Here is a 22,003-nt window from a genome sequence, read left to right on the forward strand (position 1 = left end):
AATAAATCTGATAACCAGGGAATATTTGGGGACCGATTACATTGCGGGAAATTGTCAGTACTTACAGCACGTATTTTCCTCAGATATGTAATCAACAATTGAAGCTCAGATGGTTTAAGATGTAGAAACCAAATTCTGTGCCAATCCGCCAACCAGAAATGGCATATACCGAGTGACTGATCTTTTTCAGCCAATATTTGAAGGATATCCGTGCTCTAAGTATTAGTAATAACTTACAGTGTATTTGGTCCGCAAATATTCCTCAGTTACTGTATTTATCGGTACAATGTTTGGGTGCAGAACATTCGACGGATATTATAGTCCATAATCGAGTGACAATTATGTAATATATTCGCTGCCATATCCGGGGCTCCGAATATACAGCGTTTATTTATGGCTTTCTTTAGATATTCGGAAGTCAAGTATTTGACTTTTATTTCCTACACTTAGTTGGATATCCAAATGATATTCGGAGAGCAGACATCTTGGATTGTTCCCAGTGTACCTACAGTATAGGACCGGTCACTGAAACACCACTGGTCACTGAAACACTTGGCCATGAATTGTGTTTTTTCTTAGCTAGCTGTCTCCGGAAAAATATGTAAATTATCTATGTGCAGTCCACTAGATACACAAATAAAATGAAAATTTTCGAGTGCGAACTTGTTGTGGAATGTCAGGAGTTCTGTATGAACCCTCGGAAACTGAATTTTGTACCCCTAATCGCAAAGTCACCAGATCCCTCTGTTGTTCCATTATTTTTCTCATGGTATGTATCATACTAAAGGTTGAATTGCTGAATTTTTGGAAAGATCAGCTTCAGCGTCGGGTTAAAAACATTCTTCTGTGTTCAGCATTGCATTCTAGATGATCGTTTCTACTGATCACATGATTGACATGGTCACGTTATGTGCACATGACACAGGGAATGAGTATAGCGTCTCAGTCACTTTTCGAAGACAGATACTGACTTCTGGTGGGACGCATCAACGCAATTCACGCCAGTCATTGTTCAAGCGGCGGCAGGAGTTACCGAAGGAGAGAACAAGCGCAAGTTGAGCAGCGACCGAGAAGGTAGCAGCAGCTCAGAGGACGAGCGTGGTGCATAGGCGCGCAATCCATCGCTTGCTATATCGGGCAAGTCGCAGGTGTTTCATTGAGTGGTGAAACTGCACTTTCGCTCAATCTCAGTATTTTGTCTCTAAAGACATCAACCTTTGCCTAATGTCTTATGAATCTTTTTCGTAGATATTGTACATGTAAATACGATATTAGAGATTCATTCCTTGTTCTTTTAGTGGCCAGGAAAATATTCCAGGTGCGACATATAAATTGGGTGTTACAGTGACCGGTCCTAGTATACTCATGGTCTGCCGGAAAGCGCGCCCACTTTACCGGACCATCGCCTTACGTCCCAAAAAGGAAATCTCGGCTGCAGCTTGCTGCCTTGAACGTCGACTTCGACCTATATTCTGCATCTCGTGCTATCAAGTTGTGTACTAAACCATTATGATGCACTATCCTTGATATTTGTAGACTTTCAGCAAGAATCTACTCTCTACTGCAGCTCAATCCCATCAGACAAGCAGTTTTAGGCAGATTTGGCGCCTCAAGTACTCAGAATTCAACAGTCATGCTACCGAGAATAAACAGAACACATAGCGCACTCCACCACCATGATGGACACTCACTTTTACTGTCTAAACTATCGCGACACGCTCTATGAGAGGCGCGATTGCAGTGTGAAACGCGCTTCACGTGATCTGGGAATTGCCGTGAGGGGTTCGTCCTGCAGGAAGACTACCTCGGACTCGACGCTCTATTTCACGAATTTCGGCTTTCTTCCGCTGCTCAACGATTCGCCATGTCTTTGAAGGTCCCAAAGGCGAACAACCTGCAGCTTTTTAAAGAGGGCTACAAGGTCAACTTTGAAGCACCCCCTCACACCGTGCATCGTGCTGAAGCCAAACTCTAGCACCTCCAAGGACTCGAAGATGCCGTGTTGCGCAACATCCAGGCCGTATCGGAGCTCTCTGATCTTGTCCGGACGAGCTTTGGCCCCAATGGTACGTCTGTCCGCGAGGTGCTGAATATGCGCCGACGCGACGCGTTCGTTCAGGCAGGAATAAGCTCGTCGTGAACCATCTTGGCCGGTTGTTCGTGACGTCCGACGCGGCGACCATCATCCGCGAGATCGAGGTCGTGCACCCAGCGGCGAAGCTGCTCGTCATGGCGTCCCAAGCACAAGAGTCGGAGGTAATTCCCCCATTGGCACATGTGCAGAATACCAAACTCATCTGTCTAGATGGGCGATTCGACGAACATGGTCCTCATCTTCGCAGGCGAACTCCTCAAAAAGTCCGAGCACCTGCTCGTAATGGGCCTGCACCCGAGCGAGATCATCAAGGGCTACGAACTCGCGTGTGTCAAAGCAGTCGCAGAACTCGAGAGTAAGCATGCGTGCTCCTCGTCTTGGGACGCGCTCGTTGACACGGCGCAGATCTCTCAAAAACATCGCTACCAAGTCCTCTCACGCAAGCCGAGCTCGCCGCGGCGCTGAAGCCCGCGATCGCGTCAAAACAGTACGGGTACGAGGACACGCTCGCGTCTCTTGTCGCAGAGGCCGCATTGGCGGTCATGCCGCCCAACCCGAAGAACTTCAATGTTGACAACGTGCGCGTGGTGAAGATCATGGGTGGCAGTCTCGCCGGGAGCAGAGTCGTCCGGGGCATGGTGTTCGGCCGGGAGCCAGAAGGTGCGCATACACTGCCCATTTGACGTACGGCCATGATTCGAAGGGATGTGCGGCAGGGATGATCAAAAAAACGAAGCAGGCCAAGGTTGCGATCTTCACGTGCGGCCTCGACATCGCACAGACCGAGACGAAAGGCACCGTGCTGCTGAAAAACGCGGACGAGATGCTCAACTTCACGCGCGGAGAAGAGCAGCAGCTAGAGAAGGTCAGTGTCGTCGTTCTATTGCACAGTGGATACTCATTCAACATGCATTTCAGATCTTTGATGAGATCGCAGCATCGGGCGTGAAGGTCATCATAGCAGGATCGACGGTCGGCGAGCTGGCATTGCACTACCTGAATAGGCTCAACATCGCTGTGCTAAAAGTACTGTCGAAGTTCGAGCTGCGCCGGCTGTGCCGCGTCGTCAACGCGACGCCGCTCGCGCGCATGGGCGCGCCGACGGCCGAGGAAGCGGGCTACGTCGATGTCTTCGAGTGCATCGAGATCGGCGGGGACCGCGTGACGGTGCTGCGGCAGCTCGTGGAGGGCGAGCCCGAGTTCGACGCGTCGTTAGGCGAGCGCACACGTACGGCGACGATCGTGCTGCGCGGCGCGACGACGAACCGCCTGGACGACCTCGAGCGCGCGGTGGACGACGGCGTGAACGTGATCAAGGCGCTGCTCAAGGACGCGCGGCTCGTGCCCGGGGCGGGCGCGACGGAGCTCGAGCTCGCGCGGCGCGTGGAGACGTACGGCGCGGGCCTGAAGGGCCTCGCGCAGCACGGGGTGCGCCGGTGGGCGAGCGCGCTGGAGGTCGTGCCGAAGACGATTGCGGAGAATGCGCTGGGCGGCGCGGAGGGGAACGAGATCGTGAGCCGGCTGTGGGCGAAGCACGAGGGGCCCGGCGGGGAGTCGTGGGGCGTGGACGTCGAGGTATGTGTGGCTGCTCTTCTCGGCTTGGGGCGCGGGCTGTCGCTCACGGCGCATCACAGGCGGAGACGGACGGGACGCTGGACGCTTCCGAGCGCGGAATCAACGACCCGCTCGCGGCGAAATCGTGGGCCCTCCGGCTGGCGACCGAGGCGGCGGTGTCGGTGCTGAGCGTGGACAGTATCATCATGAGCAAGCCTGCGGGTGGGCCGAAGATCCCACAGCAGGCAGGGAACTGGGACGAGGACGACTGATTACATGTATCATAGACACTGAAGTAGAAACATTAATTGCGCTGTACAATTGCATCTCTCTTTACTGCTTCATTCACTTGGGTATGTAGACGAAAAGTAGAACAGCTCTATAGGATACGCTGCAGACCGAATGAACTTGGGATAGTCGCATCGCCGCCTGCCAAACAAAGTGCTGGTCCGTGCGCACGCAGCGCGGGGCTACATAAGCGACTGCCAGGCATATGAACACCTCATACTTACCTTGATGGCACATTCCTCTTCACTTACCTAGGAATGTGGGCCGTGGGGACCTCTCATAGCACGGCGACCATGTCCTCAGGGGGGCCTTGCGGTTTGTATGGGCTTCGGCTCATGCACCGTCTCAATATTTCCCTGTTCCATTTCGGCCCTCGGGCTGGGTGGGCTATTTTTTTTTGGCTTCTAAGCTCCCCTAACCCTAACCCTATGATCCATTCTATTGTAAACTCTTATTGAATTTGTATTGTGTCAATCCGATAAACACTTGATTTCATGACGTCGTTCTGCGACCACGGGCAAGCCTCCTGGCGATTGGAGAGCTCAACCGTCAACAGCATAAAATATGCAGTCTTGCTTCTCAGTCTAGCCCATCATTTTCTCTGAAGGCTGGCGACTTCCTTATATCGTGTTGATGATGGTCTTTCAACGCATGCGCAAATGGCTTGCAGCACCGTTTGAGTTTACCGCCATCCCTGTGTCTGTGCTCACTGTCGTGGTGTATGGCACTGTCTTTGCAGCGGTCTTGAGCACTGATCAGCTCTACAATGTACCGAAGAACACAAAAGGTTTGGATGTGGACCGGGCATACGCAGACCTACACCAGGTGCGTCATTAGTCGTCAACCATGGTTGACATGACTAGGCTGATACCTTCCTAAACCCAGATAACAGCGCGCCCGCACCCCTACCTCTCTCACGCAAACGACGACGTGCACGCCTACCTCCTCTCCCAGCTCGAGCCTGTTGCCGCGGCGCAGGCATATGTCCACCTCTCCGATGACCTCACCTCGAACGCGTCCTGGGTCGTCGGCGGGCACGGGGTCTACTTCGAGGGGACGAACATCCTCGTCAAGGTCGACGGCGCCGAGGCTGGCGCAGACGGCGTGCTCTTTTCAGTCCACTACGACTCGGTGTCCACCGCGCCCGGCGCGACAGACGATGGCATGGGCGTCGTGACGCTGCTCGAGCTCGTGCGCTACTTTGCCGTGCCAGAGAACAGGCCCCGCCGCACAGCCGTGTTCTTCTTCAATAACGGCGAAGAGGACGGCCTGAATGGCGCATACGTGTATTGGAAGCATCCGTGGTCCAACCTCACCTCGTCCTTCATCAACCTTGAGGGCGCAGCATCTGGCGGGTCAGTACACCATAAGTTCGAAGTGACGGGTTAGCTCGTTCTAATTCTCAAACGACCTGCAGCCGGCCGTTGCTGTTCCGCTCGACCTCCTTGGCTCCCACTAGGGCCTATGCGTCGAAAGCCATCTCCCACTTGCAGGCAGATGTCCTCACCGCGGACGCCTACAAGCGCGGAGTAATCAGGAGTTACACTGATTACCAGGTGTATGCTGCTGGCTTGAAAGGTACGACTTGCGACGACAAAATCGCACTCTCTTATAGTCGGTTAATATTGTACACGGGGGGCATTTAGGGACTCTGGAGCCTATGGCTGGTCTCGACATTGCCTTTTACAAGAACCGCGCTTACTATCACACGCCGCGCGACTCGATTGCTGGCATGGGCTACAACGAAGGCCGCAAGGCACTGTGGGCCATGATGGAGAGCGCGAGGGGCGCGGGCCTCGCGCTTCTCAATGACGACGACACGGTTAGCGCCAATGCGGAACCCGCCGTATACTTTGATTGTGAGTAGTGCATGCGCTATGGGCAATGTCGGCTAATGTACTTTCGCAGTGTTCAGAACCAAGTTGGTCGTATTCCCCTTGCGTTCGCTGTTCATCGCGAATGTCGCATTCCTCGTTATTGGTCCCATCGTCATATTGATCCTGCTCGGAATGGTGCTGCTCGCTTTTGCAAAAACCCCACGTAAGTGAAGAGAATACCTCCACAATAGTTTATGCTCATGGGATGGCACTTCAGAGGAACATGCTGCTGAGGAGCAAGTTCAGCACGATAAATGGGCAAAGACAAAAATTGTCCTCAGACAAGCTTTCGGATGGAGCCGCTTCTGGATCGCGCTCGTCGTGGGGATCGCAGCGCATGTAGGCCTAGTAGCAGGTTTTGTCCACCTCAATCCATACGTGAGTATGATTGTTAGAATCTTGGTAGTTTACCATCCACTCACCAGTCACCCCTATTAGGTCGTCCACGCGCATCCCTTCCTCGTCCTCACAACATACCTCTCGCTTTCCTTCCTCGCAATCACTGCCCCGCTACACCTGTTTCAACATTTCATACCGGCATCTCCCTCCTCCGAGAAGCTCGCAGTGCTGCTTGAGCACTACCTCCTCACATGGGCCTTCCTCGTTTTCTCTACCGTCGAGATCCAGAAATACCAGATCGCCGGGCTCTACTGGATCACTGTCTGGAATGTTGGCGCCCTGATCGCCTCTAGCGTGGCCCTGACCGAGAGCGTTGTGCGCGGGACGAAGGCGGGTGTGGACGGCCGAAAAGCGGGGTTGGACCTGACCGTGGAGAGCGACTACGACGAGACTAATGGGTCGGGGAGCAGGTTTGTGCCTGGGGTGCTATACGAAGCACCTGCGCATGACGTTGCCAATGGTCGAGACGAGGAACTTGGCGGCGAAGCGGAGGGGGAACCTGTTGAGACGGAGGCGACCGAGATCACTCCCCTCATGCATCAACACCGTCCCGACGGGGCGGACAGTGCTGCAGACCTCAAATATCAGGAGCATGGATGGTGGATCGCGCAATTGCTGGTCTCTGTGCCTATGGTAGCGGTGCTTGTGTTCCAGCTGGAGCTGTTGCAGCTGCAGGCTTTGATGAATACCTTGGTTGATGGTAGCAGCCCGCTGACAGGTTGGTCTATATGGTTTGTTCGAAGTTCCGGAAATGTTTTGACACCTTTGTCGCAGTGTATGGAAGCTTGTCTGCCCTGTCTATGCTGGTTTTTATTCCGCTGGCACCATTCGCTCACAAAGTCAGCCGATGGTTGACCGTCGTCGCGACAGTGGTCTTCGCCGTGTCGCTCACAATATCATGGACGGTGTTCCCGTTTACCCCAGAGAAGCCCTTCAAAGTTTACTTCCAGCAGCGGGTCGAGATAGGTGCCCCGACCATTGCAACGCCGTCCAGTTATCCCGCCCTTGTTACCAATGCCGACTACCCGGGGACAGGAAGTGCTGACAGTGCTGCCTCTCACTCTGTACGGGCAATCACGACGCTGACCGGATTGGAGGGATATGTGGACCACTTGGCCATGCGGGAGATGCCTTCTTCGAGGAACAAGGGCACCCTGTGCTATCTGGATACAGTCCTCAAGCCCGGCTTGCGTGTCTGCGAGTGGGAGAGCGACCTCCTACCGTCGCCAGGGGGCGATGTCACGAGCGGCCGTGATTTGGAGTGGCTCGAGGTGAAGACCGAGCGCCTCAATGCGACGAGGGCCGTCATCAAATTGAAGGGGACAAATACCCGCGGATGCAGGCTGTATTTCGACAAGCCGATCACTTCTTACGCCATTTTGGACGGAGACGCAGCGGGAGGAGAGCTTCTTCCAGGCTACGAGATGCCGGACGGGGGCGTGAACGAGCTGCGACTGTGGACGCGGACGTGGGGCAAGCCGTTTGTCGTGGAATTTGGATGGGACGGAACGGAAGTGACGGACGTCGCCATGCGCGGCCGTGCCGCGTGCGAGTGGGCGGAGTACGCGAGTGCATCGGCCGGCGGAAGCAGTCCTGCTGCACACAGTGCTCTGATACCCGCATTGGAGGAAGTCCGCGCGTTCTTGCCATTATGGGCACTCCCTAGTAAGGCGACGGACGGATTGGTCGAGACCTGGACGAGGTTCGAAGTATGATCAAGTCTCCGAGATGAGACACTCGGATGCAGGATTTGTGGTCTTGTCTTTTCTGTGTGCTCGTTGTACTTGTAATACGCTTGAAGACCCAAAGCAGCTTGATGTACGGTGACACCGTTGTGCGATGTGTCCTGCAGCTGCAGCCCCGAGTGGCGCACAGAGAGTGACGCTGTGCCTACTTGCGGGTGCCCGGCATCCATATGCGATCGGCCGGGCGATCGAGAGTCGGCGATCAAGGGCGTCAATGGCCAAGTGCAATGACTCGCGCCAAGAGACCCTTCGACTCTTGCTCACCTCTACGACGTGCCTAGCCCGTTCTCCGGCATGCTATGTGCGGCGTCGACGACATGCTCTCGTCGACGCGTCTTACAGATCTTGTCTCTACAACAAAATGCGGTCCGCTGCTATAGTGCGTCGCTGTCCGACACGCCCGACTCGCCAACGAGGGCGATCCTACACTTACCCAACGCCTCCGTATTTGAGCGTGGCCATCCTATAACGGCCGAGCCGGTCCTGCGCGACGTATCCTGGACTATCCAGCCCGGCGAAGCCTGGGCGATACTCAGCGCAGGCCACGGCAGCAGTAAGCGCACCTTGTTTCATGCCCTCCTCGGTCAGCGCCGCATACACCCCTTCCCCCGGCACGGCCTCTTCCCCTTCCTCGGACAGCGCGATCCCGCACATCATGTTCGATTAGTGAGCTTTAGCCGTGAGACGGCAGGCGGCGCGTTCTTCGATTACACCGCGCGTTACGGCGCGGTACGCGACGAGGATAGACTCACCTTGAGAGAGGTATATTTCCCCGAGTCGGCGAGACCTCTCCATGAGCTCGCCATGCCTGAGCTACACCATCCGGAGACAAAAATAGGCTCCCAGGAGTCTCCCGCACAGGCCTTGGAAAAGCTGAAACGCTTCGAGGAGCTCGTGGATGCGCTCAGATTGCAGCCACTGCTTGATCTTCCGGTGATTGCCCTGAGCAACGGGCAGACACGCAGGGCACGGATCGCGAAGGCGCTCCTGCAGCAGCCATTGGTCTTGCTTCTGGATGAACCTATGAGTGAGCACTGTACCTGTTCCTTTGAGCTCACCGCAGCTAACAATGTGTTGCTCGTATAGCCGGTCTGGATGTCGAAGCACGTGCGCTGATGCTGGAGTTCCTGCGCTCTCAGCATACCTCTGCAGACCCGAAGTCGCCGCATATTGTCCTTGGAATGCGACCCAAGGATCCCCTGCCGGCGTGGATCACTCATGTCGCCCTCGTTACCCCAGAGCGTGGCGTCTTGGCAGGTCCGAAGGAAGAACTTGCCTCGAAGATCGATGATCTGTATCACCAAGGCGGCGCGGGCACCTCCGCAAACATTGATGGGCGCAGTGTCCGACAACTAGGACACGAGCTTGTTCGCATGTCGGGCCTGAACGTCAAGTACGGCAACAAGCACGTGCTGAAGGACATCGACTGGACAGTCCAGCAGAACTCCCGGTGGCAGCTAATGGGTGCGAACGGCGCAGGAAAGACGACGCTGCTCGCCATGCTCACGGGCGAGCACCCGCAGTCGTTCGCGCAGTCAGCACAGCTGCAGCTCTTCGGCAAACCGCGCGCAGGCTGGCCGGCGGCCCAGCTCAACGCACGCATAGGCCGTGTGTCCCCGGAACTGGCGAGCGCGTTCCCGAGGAGGCACGGGATGACGGTCTGGGACGTGGTCGGCACCGGCTTCACGGGCGAGTTCGTGCCCCGGGGAAAGCTGCGCGTCGGATTTGACGTCGAGACGGGCTCCGCGCTGGAGCCGGGCAGCGCGAAGGAGTGGTGGCGCGTCGAGCGGATGTGGCAGGTGCTCGAGGGACTCGGGCCGCGCGCGTGGGCGGGCAGGACCGCGGACGGCAGCTACGAGGCGGCCGAGGACACGGCCTTCGCGCAGCGGCAGTTCCTCGACCTGGGCCCGGGCGAGCAGGCGATCGTGCTCCTGATGCGTGCGCTGGTGGGCCGGCCGCCGCTCGTGCTTCTGGACGAAGTGTGGGCCGGTATGGACGAGGGGATGATCCAGGCCGTGTGGCGGTACCTCGCTGACGGTGCTGGAGGCCTGTTGGAGACGCAGGCGTGCGTCGTGATCAGCCATTGGGAGGACGAAGTCCCATGGGGCCGTGCAGACGGCGTGAGGAGGTTCCTTCTGAAGGATGGGGCGGGATGCGAGGTGGAGTGACTGGAAGAGGGAAGCATCAGCGCACCTTGCGACACTCACAGGCGCATATGTCGAGCGAATTTAGCAAAATATGGCGAGGTCACCTAGCTAACACCTGAGGACCTTCCGTATGATGTACAGCGCATATAAGCATTCCTCGGTGAGCATGATGATCTGTCCCGGGAGTATTGATGACGAACTGGTCAGGAGGCGCATTGCGCGTTTAGCCTTTAAATTGGTGGCGGCGATTGCAAAGTTTTAAGTAAGGCATATATATATATTATGCTGTTAGCCCTGTTAGACTTACCGCCCACTGAAGTAGCGGTTAGTGGCCCATAGTGGGCAGCAACGGACAAGACGTGAAAAGAGAAACAAGAGAGAACGCATCGCCGAGTCCTCATGGTACTGTAACACATACGCGGCTGACAGTGGCTGACATACTTGGTCTGCGGTGACGAGAGTCGGCGGCTGACGCTGACGTCACAGTGCTGAAAGAAGTCAGTAATGAGATCAACGTGCCACAATCCAAACGGGACGTATGCTTTCCTTTCTGAGACGGGAGTGTACTAGAATGTGCCTGAAGGCCAGCCCGAGTTGTGGTCCGGAGGCTCGTTTCTTTTTCTCGACGACGGTGCATCTACATTTTCACCCTGCGGACTCCTGATAATGTGATGACGAAGACTTGTATATTCACTGCTTAGTACCTTTCGGATGTTCCGAATCCGGGATTGTGCGCTTGTCCGCCGATGAACTCGATGAGTGGAGTCGAGAGGATGAGCAGTCTGGTGAAATTGCACATAGGCTATAACCCCGCGTATCAGTGATTACACAATCGTGGAATGGATGGATATGCATATTGATGTGAAAGAAACCATATTCATACAAACTGACTTTCAGAATACTGCGGCGTGCATAGATCATAGATCCTCCTCCCCTTCCTCTTCCTCCCCTACTTCCACCTCTCCATCATAGCCTAGTGTATGGACTAGCCATTCGACAAGCAACCACCCCGCTTCACACATGCCCCACGCTACGACACCCCAGGAGTCGACTAGTACCCGCCCCACTCGACGCATGCTCCGTGCTACGACGTCCCAGAGTATGCGGTAGCAACACAAAACTGGCCGTGAAAGCACATAGAAGACATCCATCACCGCGCGGTCGAGGCAGTCCACAGCCCTCGGATTAGTGTTCCAGAAGAAGACGGTCGCAGCCAACGTGACGGCGGAGTACCGGAGCAGATCGACCTCTTGCAGGGCCGCGGCCAAAAGCGAAATGGCGGCGGACACGAGCAAACTGAGGATCATGCAAACATCCCTGAAGTAGGAGACTTTCCTGAAGGCCCTATAATAGCCCGGAAGCGGTATGCGCTCCTTGGATGTTAGGGCCGCCCAGGAGATCATGGCAAACCACAGGATCCCCGCGCGGGTGTCGTTGGGTCCCAGAAATTTGGCGTACCACTTCGTCAGCATTTGTGCTCGTCGATGACGTAGGGCCAACGTCTGCTCGCTCGGTAATTCTGCATCATATCCCATAACCGGGAGGAATCCCAAGCTGCCTTAGTATCGAGCTCCTTAAAGATACGCGACGTACACGTACCAATCACGTAGAGGGTATCCATTGGCTGGCGCTCAGGCCGCCCGAAGTACCTGGTCGGAACTTTCTTCTCAACATGTACGAGGTTATTGAATGCCACAAGAGAAAGTCTGTCTTGATTTCCGGGTGTGAACAGTGTACCCCTGCGCCAGTCGATGATCTGCGAGAAACAATGGTCAGTCAGATGCACGTTGCATGCCAGCTGAATACCTACATGAATGTTCTCCAAGTTCAACTTTCGCCGGATCTCGGCGAGGTTGAGATCCTCGTTTGGCTCGCGCGATATGTACGTGTACATCTCGTCTTTCCGAATGAACGGCAGTCCTTCACATTCGCGCACTAGCCTTTTCCACGCGAAAATGCTGGGGTACCATTCGATGCGCACTTTCCTGTTGCAATTGCGACCATCCGTCAGTTGCACGATCACCAGCGCGTATGAAGGAGATGTGGGGCTCACCCCTCACGCTTGACCCTTGGCTCAACTCGGCTTCTCGCGCAAATTTCTTCATGCTCTGGGCGTTTCCATGAAGTGTATCCTGTTGCAGCATGGAAGGCATCCAGCGCCAACTCCTGTGGCGTCCAGTAGAAGACGTCGAAGCGGTCATGCCACCACCGCATGAAGCTCGCCTTCAGCTTATTTTCGGGGCCATCCTTGCGGCGGGTAAGGTATTTGTCTAGTTGAATCATCCCTCTCGTAAACCATTTCTCGACAGAGCCTCCGAGAAGGTGAGCCCACGGGCTCAAAGCGTACATGAGGAGTGCCACGAAGAAGTTCTTGGAGTTCATGGTAAAGGAGCGGCAGGGTTGTTAGGATGAGGTTGGGAGTCGGTGGCTGTGACAGTCTGTCTTGCGCATTAAGTACCCATCGTACGCGGCCAGGCGTTCGCAGAAAAAAAGTTCTGTGGTATTTTGCCTGGTTCTGCTTCCCGGCTCGGTTGACTACAAGGCTCCGGACGACTCGAAGGCAACGCCAAGGCAACTTAGATGCGTATAACCAATGAAAGAACAAAGTATATAGCAACCAGTATCCATGTGGGACGCTTCTTGTACTTTGCAAGAGGCGAACTGCAACAAGTGCAACAAGACACGCCGAATTAAGAAATGACGCGTTCTGGCAAAATGCGGTCACGGTCTCGTGACCGCGTCTGACCATGCCCAGACGCGTGCAGCTCCAGCTCAGGCCGGTGAATGTTAAGTGCGGGCGATGTTGAGAAAGTCGCGAAATACTGGAAAAGTCTTATAAAGAGGGGCCCAACCACATACCATCTCAAGATGACACGCTAGGCGTGAGCGCCGTTTTTAGCAGGCGATCAAAGATCAAATCATCTCTAGGCACCTGTGACCGTTACATCCGGGCGCTACATAGGCGCTAGGATAGGGGTGTTGGAACTAGACCGAATATCTTGATGTCTGTATTCTCAGCCGCGGTAGTACAGGGTGGTACAATGTCCGAGGAGAGGGGAGCGGGAGAGCGAGATATATGTATCCGGGAGAGGTATCATGTGAGGATGGATAGGCAAGGAACTAATCTACGGAGTGAGATTGGGAGCGAGACAGGTAAGGAGGAGCGAATGCACGGAGTAGGATTGGGAACGAGACCAAGAAGGAGCGAATGCACGGAGTTATGTTAGGAGCGCGATCAGCGATCAAGCACGTCCTCACCGCGCGGCGTCACGCGCTTCCTCCGCGGCTAGGTCCCCGTAGCCCAGTCCGACTTTGAGGAGGCCGACACGCAGCAGGACGGCGATGGCTGTCGCGGCAGGCCTAGGCGCGTCAAAGCCCGCGGAGCTGTATAACAAGCAGTGGTGAGATTGGCAGCCATCAATTCACGCGCTTTCACTGGAGGAGACACTATATGCAGCATAGATTCGTTACGGTCCCACTTGGCCTTAGTCTCCCTATACAACCTGCGGAAGAGCTCGCTATCCGGTCGCTTTAAAGATCTGCTTCAATGCAGTACATACTGGTTGATGGCTGAGCTGTGCTGGCGGGGACAATCACATCGGTCCTACCGCTGAGTCCCAGCATTACTCAAGGAGACTGAGAAATGAAAAAGGTGCCATATATACCCACCGCGGCGACGGGCTTCGGAGATGCATAAGGACCAAACTCTGACCTGGGATCCCCGGGCTTACTTGAACCAGATTACCTACCTTGAACTCAGCTTGTGGTTCAAATAAGCATCACGCTTGCCCAGCAAGATGAACCGATGGTGGACTGTCCCCACGCCCTTGGACTGTCATGGTCGCGACAGGAATGCGGCGGAACTGATGGAAATGGGCCTGAACGCTCGGTCGCGTATAAGGATTAATTGCAGACCCTTCCCGCAAGATGTGCGAAAGCATGTGTCGCACTCTAGGAACGCGGAGCCCAGAAGCAGCTGGTGTTTCGGGTCTCGGGCTCGGACGTCGCATTCAGCCGTGCTCCGGTGACAGTACGTGGATGTCCCGTCGAGATGTTGCGCCCAAATCTAGGTGAAATGAGAGGACGAGGGACTTCTCGTGCATCCTTGGACTTCTCTGGCTTATATGAACGTCAAATGACCTTATTCCAATCTCGTTGACCCCAGAGTGCGTCAGAGTATAAATACCATAGCTTTCACAACTGGTTGTGCCATCCCATCTCAACGAGTCCCTCATCCTCGCCGACACATGTTGTTCACACCGATGCTCCAAGATCGCTGCCTCCAGTCGTACAGCTAGCTCTACCGACCCGGGGTGACTATAATTGTTATAGTCGGCGATAGACCGTAAACTGACACGTTACTGCGATCGCCGCAGTAACTGCTCAACGTTCTCTTGTTCGTTTCTTTTACGGTGAGTTTCTATCGTGGTGAGTACACATTCAACTCGGCTCATATTAGGCCTTAGGCCACCGATTTTGGAACTTCGTGTTTTAAGACGGCACAATGTCATCCCAGCGCCCTATCCCGCCGCACGTCGCTGGTTTCATCAACCCGAGATCTTCTGGTGACCAGGTGTACATCTTCAAAGACGATAGATATATCTTGATCCAGGTTGATCCATCTTTGACGGACACTCTCCTGTCTGGACCTCATTGCATCGCGGACGACTGGGTGTCGTTGGAGCAAGTAGGCTTCTCCTGCATCGACGCGGCGCTCCCCAATCCGAGCGCCCCTAACCAGGTCTTTTTCTTCTTCCAGGACCGCTACGTCCTCGTAGAGGTCTGTTCCACGCCTGGCGCCCGCGACGACAAACTCATCGACGGACCGAAGAACACCCTTATCGAGTTCGCTAATCTCCAGGGGCCCCAGTTCGGGACTCCAGACGTCACGCTGCAGGTCGCCTGGCCGGCTGACGACGGCTACTACTGGGTGTACTTCTTCAAAGACACCAACTGGCTTCAGTTCTCGTTCAAGCCTGGCGCAGACGGCCATGGCGTAAGCATCCGGTCAGACGGCAGCGCGAAGGATATCGATGCCTATTGGCAATCGCTGAAGAAGGTCGGGTTCAATACGGTCGACATGGCGTTCCCCAGGCCGGGAGGCGATGGACACGAGGTCTACTTCTTCAGTGGGACACAGTATGCGAAGATCTGGTATAAGGCTGGTGAGTCACCGACATGCAGTGCAAACGCCACCCACTAAGTCTTTCTCCATCGAAAGGCCAATATAACGATGAAGTCAGATCAGGCCCACACGACATTAGAAAGATGTGGTCCTCGCTGCGCAAGGCAGGCTTCTACTAGAAGAAGAGTTGCACGCAGTCGGTCTCTTTCTTGCCCTCGCGTGTTAGCATTACTCGTCTTGTCATGTGCCGGAAGAGTCGACCGCGTTCCAAATCCAGCCGTTCACGTTGCTGGCCAGAGAATACTTATGGGTGTATATGTAGTCACTATTTACGCTCGGGACCGGTTGTGATGAATGCATCAGTCGATAAAAATGTGATTTATTATGAACTTGTACAACGATCATTTTGGTACAGTCGACTATCTACTCAATACCCTCGCTTCCGCTAAGCGCCACCAGTAGGGCTCTTTCCTGCACCGTGTCCGAGTCCTGGCTGACGCCATGCCCTGCCCAGTTTCCCCAGTCCGTATAATGATAATCGCCTCCATATCACAAGTTCATTATGTTCATGGTCTGCCAAGGGGAGACAACCAGTTCGTGTCACCTACTCCCAACCTCATTAGTACTCACTGTGAAGTCATTGTCGCGTGACGTAACGTGTCCGTGACGGTAGTGCCTCATGATCTCTCTGTATGATTCATCATCATCATACAGGCGACTTGTATTCCGGTTCACAAAGTCGCATATCTGGAAACGGAGTAGATCGGATATGTCAGACATACTCAAGGACGATTACGGCCAAGCAGCTAGCCAGCACAGCTCTAATGTAAGTGGAGCGTCCTCGTGCCAGTTTGATCGAGTAATTGAATGCGGTGACGACTTTGTTGCACCCCCATCGGTCGCGAACATCTGCGCGTGACTGACATTATTGCAGCCGAAGTTTCCGATTTCTGTAACACTTGGGATAAAACTCGGAAATTTTGAAGCAGGTAGAGTTGATTCAAGCATAGGCTCGATTGCAGAAAGCAGAGTCTGACCAGGTGGAGGGACACTTGCCAGCCTGTCTCGTTTCCCGTTCCAAGTTGGTTCCATACGGCACCGAGCTCAATCACATCAGCTTAAGGCTTCCGCTTGCGAAGTACTGCGGAGACGCCCAGATCCTTCGCAACGGTCTTCGCTAACTCCTGAGAGCAGCTGAGTGTGCGCCTCCATATATAGCAAGCATCAGAAGGTTGTAGCCTTTCAACAGCACCATGCTACTTTCCACTGTTTTGTTCACGATCCTTGCTCTCGCGCTCTGCGCTACAGGTGCTCCCTCTGCCATCTCAGGCTCTCCTCACATCGTTCATGACTCCCGCCGAAATATACCCCGCGGCCCCGTGCGGCGTGCCGAACCTTCCTTTATTCTGCCTCTCCGTTTTAGTCTCGTGCAGCCCAACCTGGGATACCTAGAAGACTTCGTCATGGATGTGTTGCACCCCGAATCGCCTAATTATAGCAAGCATTGGTTGGCCGCGAAGATCTCTCAGACATTCCGTCCCGCAAAAGAGTCTATTGAGACTGTGCATTTATGGCTTGTCGAGAGCGGCATCGATCGGGCCTCCGTGAGGTTCAGCCAGGGCGGTGGGTGGCTTGAGGCAAACGTTACGTTGAAGCAGGCGGAGCGCCTGCTGCAAACAGAGTACCATGTCTACCAATCCGGCGAAGAGGGCGGTGGCCAGCATATCGCATGCTACGAGAAGTACCACCTGCCCGAGCACGTCGCAAAGCATGTCGATATTGTGACGCCCACACTGCATTTCGATACGAAGCCGAAGACGAGCGTGCCCCAGAAGGTCGACATTGATAAGCGGGATAGGCCAGTCAATATGCGCTCATTAGGTCAGCCTGAATTGGGCGTCAGCATCCCCAAGACAGCGGCAACGGTCGAGGTAAGCCGTTGTCCATGCGCAATCTGCCTATGCTTACGATCCACCTCTAGACTATTTACAAGGGGATAGAGAAATGCGATGAACAGATTGTACCCGATTGTCTTCGTGCTCTTTATAACTTTACATTCACTCCCGTGGCAACTGGGAATAATTCCATTGCAATCAGTCTGTGTACTTCTTACTTTGGAAGGCTGCTCACATAAATTGCACGTAGTCGAGTACAACTCTCAAACATACTTTCCCAGTGATCTTGATCTCTTCTTCGCCAACTTCTCGCCTAGCCGAGTCGGTCAGCGCCCCGTGCTGGATAGCATCGATGGCGGTAGGTGTCACAGTAGCTCACTCTCGACAAGTCATGGCTCACCGAGGTTGCCTTAGGCTATCTCCAAACCAAAGATCAAGATGAATCCGTTAACGGAGAGTCCGACTTGGGCCTGCAATACGCGATGTCGCTTGTGGGCCAAGAACAACCCGTTACCTTGTATCAGGTTGATGACTCGTACCAATGTACGTCTCCAACGCTATGCCCAGAACGATACGCCAACCCTACATGCATTAGCCACAGTTTCTTCGCAACCTACTCGATGCACTCGACGGCTCGTACTGCACCTTTGAGGGCGGAGATGACCCGCAATTTGGTGCGACGTATCCTGACCCGAACGGTGTCGGCTACGAAGGTAAAATGTTATCTGCGTCCGGATATCCCGATCCCCACTCACGATGAACATTGTAGGTCCCGAGGATTGCGGGACTGTCACCCCTGTATATGTGATGTCGACGTCGTACTATTACAACGAGGCTCAGTTTACACCAGCATATAAGCAGCGACAGTGTGCAGAGTATGCGAAGGTGAGATGAGAAACTGTCTTCCTCAGCTCGTTGGTTTCATAAGTGAAACGTGTAGCTCGGCTCAATAGGCACAATGGTCCTCTACGTATCCGGAGACAACGGTGTCTCTGGGGCCAATTTTGAATGCCTTGACTCAGAGGGTCAATCATCTAGCAACGGCACAATTTTCAACCCTTCCTTCCCCAGTACATGCCCCTACGTGACAAGTGTTGGAGCGACATTATAAGCTCATATGTCTCAACCGATGCGTCGCTCGTCAAGGTGTACGAGCCAGAAAGCGCATGCGAGCAGGTCATCTACTCCGGTGGTGGCTTTTCGAACGTTCTCGATATGCCATCCTACCAGAAGGCCGCGGTCGAGCACTACCTGTCCAACTACCCCCCTCCGTACTTTTCCACGATATACAACACATCTGGAACACCCCGGGCATACCCTGATATTTCCGCTAATGGGTGAGCTCGTGCACGAAATTGCAACTGCCTAAGGTGCTGAAAGCATGCTTCTGTGCGAACTACGTCGTCGCGATCGACGGCAACTTCACTCTCACGTATGGCACCTCGTGCTCCTCGCCTGTCTTAGCAACCTTCTTCTCTGCCATCAACGATGCACGTCTAGGAGTAGGGAAGGGCCCTATTGGGTTTATCAATCCGACTGTATGTATGGCGACTGCTTTAGGATATGGAGGGCTGACACGCCCTTCACGGGACATAGATCTATAGCTCCGCCTTCATGGAGACGTTCAATGACATCACATACGGGAGTAACCCTGGATGCAACACGAGCGGATTCTCTGCAGAGCCTGGGTGGGATCCTGTCACCGGGTGGGCACGCCGAACTTTCCCAAGCTCCTCAATCTTTGGCTGGCATTGCCTTAGAGTTTCCTCCAAGCAGCGTTGCCGCAGCGAGCAAGCTTGGACCAATAGGAAGCTATGCTGTATGGACGACGTCTTGGGCCATCGGGAGTCTGGCCGAGAATACGTATGCTCGCCACTGATATCACAATAATACACTTCGCAAACAGTCGTTAGAGTCAAGTCCATTTTTTGATGATAACGGTATTGCGCGTGGTGCGTTAAATCATTTCGCATGCCGTTCTACGCAAGTATGCGCCACACTCAAATTCTCGTCACGCGTGATATTCTCTTACGAGCTAAACCTACGTGAGCTTAGGTGAGAGCCGGATACATCTTGACCCCTTCTTCACGAAACAGTTCTGTATCGTGTAGACACTTCGACTACAATGAAGCTATTGTTATGTTGTGAGTTCAACGACGATATGGTCAATGTTAGCCGCCCTACTGATATGTACTCTCAGGGCTCGCAAAGATAGCCTCACTTGAGGTCAGTCCTCCTGCAGCGTAAGAAGTTTGCTTACGCGAGTTTACGACTGCCAATTTTTGGGGATCAATATTTATGTGGCATGCGCCTTCTATCAGTCGTACGTCCGTCGCATCGACACGCTCGACATCTGCATGAAGATCCTCGTTAGTGTCTCGATATGGAGTCCGCTGTGTCTCAAATCAGCCGTAGAGTAACTTGGTTGTGAGTTGCGAAGGATGGGCTGTCGGAAGATATCGTGCAAGAGAGACGACAAGATCGAGATCGAGGTCAGAACACATGAGGCGCGCATCCGACCACCGCGGGCAGGACTCATTATCCGAAGCATAGACATGCTTCGGGCTCCGCACATGGCACGAACATGGGATAATGGTACCTTCTGATTGGTCAACGTGCGATATCCGGAGGGCTTTCGGTGATCCAGATATGCATTGAAAACACTATCCCTGCCGGAAGGTGTCTGGTGCTAGTCTAGGCCCTGACCAAGAAAACTGCCCCCAGTGAAACTACGCTTGTAGAACGCATTTCTGCGGATTTCGCCAGTGGTCAACCTGGCCCTATCACAACGGTGATCTTCGTGTGTCCAAAAATAGGACTTCATTCTGCAAACGACCACGACAATCGTTACGTATTCAGGGCTGCTGAATGACACACTTGGCATTCGGAAACCCACCTCCCGCATGGAGACAGGTCGCAGAAGCAGCGAGGGAACTATAAAATGAGGCAGCATCTTCGTCCCTTGAGCGCTTTCCTATTCCCCAATACTTTCCTCGACTGTTCACAGGCAGGCTCCCAACTCCCTCGGATGTCAACTTCACTCAAAAAGAAGAAGGGCCGTCAAGTTGTCGGATACCAGCATTTTAAGACTTTAGTAGACCTCCAGCTCTCCAAGGCTGGGGAAGATGCATATGCAGTCGATAGCGGGAGCAGTGTCACGTCTTCGTCTTCAATTACCGTCGCACCCCAGACCCCAGCGATTCTCGCAAGGACACGGCAGCAAACGATCCATGCGGCGCTGAATTTGTCTCTGAGGGGCGGCATATTCATCGACACCCGGTTCTATCTCTTCTCCCGACGCAGTTCCTCTGGTACAGCCTCTACGCCACTCTCTGTGTACGCTAGCAGCATGGCGCTCATGAATGCATCTCCGGAGTTCCAGACATGTTCGCCGACCTCCTTCATACTTCATGTTCATTCTCTGACCTTGTGCCTATTGTGTAGTGCTGTCCGGAGGCTTCGCAGAGAGTTTAGTCTCCGACAACGATGCAATTAACGCAGACTACGCTTCGCAGCGAACCTCCCTCGCAGAGTACGGATACGAATCCGACAGCGACCTAGAAGACGATGACGACGACGACGATGGTGATGGCGACGTCCACGAGAGTGAGAGCGGGCAGCGATTAGACGGGCAACACGAGGGCAATGACAGCAACGCCGAATGTGCGGAAGCTGTGGGTCTGGAAGGCACTTCGGCATCCACCGCTGCTTACCTACCCGGACGGCCTATTGGAACCCATATGCAGCGCCCAGGGAGAACCGTGTTTGTCAAGGACGTGGCATACAAAACGTGAGAGGCTTTAACTCCGACCAAGCATGTCTCAAATTCCTATTGACGAGTACTACACAGGTGGTTAGCACTCATCTCCTACTTCTATACCGGAAACGTTGCTTTTTCCCGTCTTCGGTCGACCGCCGCGGAAATGGAGAAAGTGAACATCGTGCTGCCTATGCCCCATGACCCTCCGCTTTGCCAAGTCAATGTACCGACTTGCCGACAAGGTGAGACTCGCGTCTTTTTTTTATGAATCTGTATTTAAATGGTTCACTCTATAGTATGGCCTCCATGACCTCAAGAAACTCTCTCTGGAGAATATTCGCTCCCAGTTGACAGCGGAGAGCATTGTTCCCGAACTGTTTTCGAGATACACATCAAGGCAAGCATTCTCTGTCTTTTGACTGTGATTTTTATGGTAGTTGTCAAGGATCACGTTTCAATACTTGCAACAGGTATGCGGAGGTACGTGACCTGGAAGTCAAGCTGTTAAGCACGACATTCGTGCGGACGCATGCAATCACATCTATGTCTGATTGGATGACTGAGTTGGCAGAAGGGCGCCTGCCGCACAGCGGCGGTGTCGTGATGGCATTCATTTTGAGTTTGGTTCCACGTCAAGGCCCTTCCCCCTTTTGGTCCTGACGATCTCACCGGTTCTCGAGGGGCGCGTGAACAGTGGATTTATGGAGGACCACGATGGTTCAAACAGTACAATGTACTATATGGGAAATGTGTTATGTCTATATAAAATCGCATATCAGGCTCACGAGATCCACCATTCAGAGTACGTCGCGACGAAGCTCCGCTTGAGGTACACTTTTTCATTCGACACCTGTTCAAGGTCCTGCCAAATAATGATAGCGCGTGCGTTCAACGGCGTGCCCCTGTAGCCCACTGAAGACATGGAGAGAAACTCAAGGAGCTGTACACGCGTCAGCGTACTCACTTTCTACTCAGGGCCAAAACACGGGGTGCATCTAACATTAGATATTAAATGTTGCGCTTTCAGCGTTTTTTCTAGACATGGGTTGCGCCATCTTTTCTGAAACACAGGCGCGCTTATACGAAGGCCTCATTAGGCAATCCTGGATGTCTCCGGA

General features: G+C 53.9%; 7 protein-coding genes across 7 annotated transcripts; 6 read left to right on the forward strand and 1 right to left on the reverse strand.

Annotated features, from left to right (window-relative positions):
- Positions 1-1,864: 1,864 nt before the first annotated feature.
- On the forward strand, positions 1,865-3,992 carry POSPLADRAFT_1066280 (hypothetical protein; the record flags this gene model as incomplete). Its single annotated transcript, XM_024482056.1, has 8 exons — positions 1,865-1,921; positions 1,976-2,066; positions 2,120-2,256; positions 2,306-2,450; positions 2,501-2,755; positions 2,812-2,960; positions 3,014-3,670; positions 3,730-3,992. The coding sequence occupies 8 exons, from the start codon at positions 1,865-1,867 to the stop codon at positions 3,919-3,921; spliced, it is 1,683 nt and encodes a 560-aa protein (XP_024338535.1). The 3' UTR covers positions 3,922-3,992.
- A 154-nt stretch (positions 3,993-4,146) lies between these two features.
- On the forward strand, positions 4,147-4,308 carry POSPLADRAFT_1081785 (hypothetical protein; the record flags this gene model as incomplete). Its single annotated transcript, XM_024483005.1, has 1 exon — positions 4,147-4,308. A coding segment is annotated over one exon (162 nt), but the record flags the coding sequence as incomplete, so codon positions are not given.
- Positions 4,309-4,588: 280 nt separating this feature from the next.
- On the forward strand, positions 4,589-8,039 carry POSPLADRAFT_1181796 (hypothetical protein; the record flags this gene model as incomplete). The annotated part of the gene is made up of 9 exons (XM_024488870.1): positions 4,589-4,762; positions 4,823-5,292; positions 5,355-5,515; positions 5,584-5,796; positions 5,846-5,977; positions 6,032-6,192; positions 6,253-6,525; positions 6,604-6,931; positions 6,988-8,039. The coding sequence occupies 9 exons, from the start codon at positions 4,589-4,591 to the stop codon at positions 7,926-7,928; spliced, it is 2,853 nt and encodes a 950-aa protein (XP_024338537.1). The 3' UTR covers positions 7,929-8,039.
- Positions 8,040-8,252: 213 nt separating this feature from the next.
- POSPLADRAFT_1181800 (hypothetical protein) lies at positions 8,253-10,405 on the forward strand (the record flags this gene model as incomplete). Its single annotated transcript, XM_024488871.1, has 3 exons — positions 8,253-8,985; positions 9,045-10,265; positions 10,313-10,405. 2 exons carry the CDS (start codon positions 8,253-8,255, stop codon positions 10,124-10,126), a joined length of 1,815 nt encoding a protein of 604 aa, XP_024338538.1. The 3' UTR covers positions 10,127-10,265; positions 10,313-10,405.
- A 617-nt stretch (positions 10,406-11,022) lies between these two features.
- On the reverse strand, positions 11,023-12,487 carry POSPLADRAFT_1057514 (hypothetical protein; the record flags this gene model as incomplete). The annotated part of the gene is made up of 4 exons (XM_024480932.1): positions 11,023-11,624; positions 11,705-11,861; positions 11,916-12,090; positions 12,159-12,487. 4 exons carry the CDS (start codon positions 12,485-12,487, stop codon positions 11,023-11,025), a joined length of 1,263 nt encoding a protein of 420 aa, XP_024338539.1.
- Positions 12,488-14,609: 2,122 nt separating this feature from the next.
- POSPLADRAFT_1057515 (hypothetical protein) lies at positions 14,610-15,308 on the forward strand (the record flags this gene model as incomplete). The annotated part of the gene is made up of 1 exon (XM_024480933.1): positions 14,610-15,308. The coding sequence occupies one exon, from the start codon at positions 14,610-14,612 to the stop codon at positions 15,306-15,308; it is 699 nt and encodes a 232-aa protein (XP_024338540.1).
- A 1,175-nt stretch (positions 15,309-16,483) lies between these two features.
- POSPLADRAFT_1143982 (hypothetical protein) lies at positions 16,484-21,884 on the forward strand (the record flags this gene model as incomplete). The annotated part of the gene is made up of 19 exons (XM_024485641.1): positions 16,484-17,161; positions 17,212-17,326; positions 17,376-17,483; positions 17,540-17,649; positions 17,727-17,838; positions 17,895-18,010; positions 18,197-18,462; positions 18,730-18,988; positions 19,032-19,077; positions 19,326-19,351; positions 19,447-19,494; positions 19,824-19,925; positions 20,133-20,511; positions 20,570-20,915; positions 20,976-21,127; positions 21,331-21,355; positions 21,457-21,611; positions 21,665-21,687; positions 21,861-21,884. 19 exons carry the CDS (start codon positions 16,484-16,486, stop codon positions 21,882-21,884), a joined length of 3,090 nt encoding a protein of 1,029 aa, XP_024338541.1.
- Between the last annotated feature and the right edge of the window lie 119 nt (positions 21,885-22,003).

This window comes from Postia placenta (genome assembly GCF_002117355.1).
Source record: "Postia placenta MAD-698-R-SB12 unplaced genomic scaffold POSPLAscaffold_8, whole genome shotgun sequence".
Classification (NCBI taxonomy): Eukaryota; Fungi; Basidiomycota; class Agaricomycetes; order Polyporales; family Adustoporiaceae; genus Rhodonia; species Rhodonia placenta.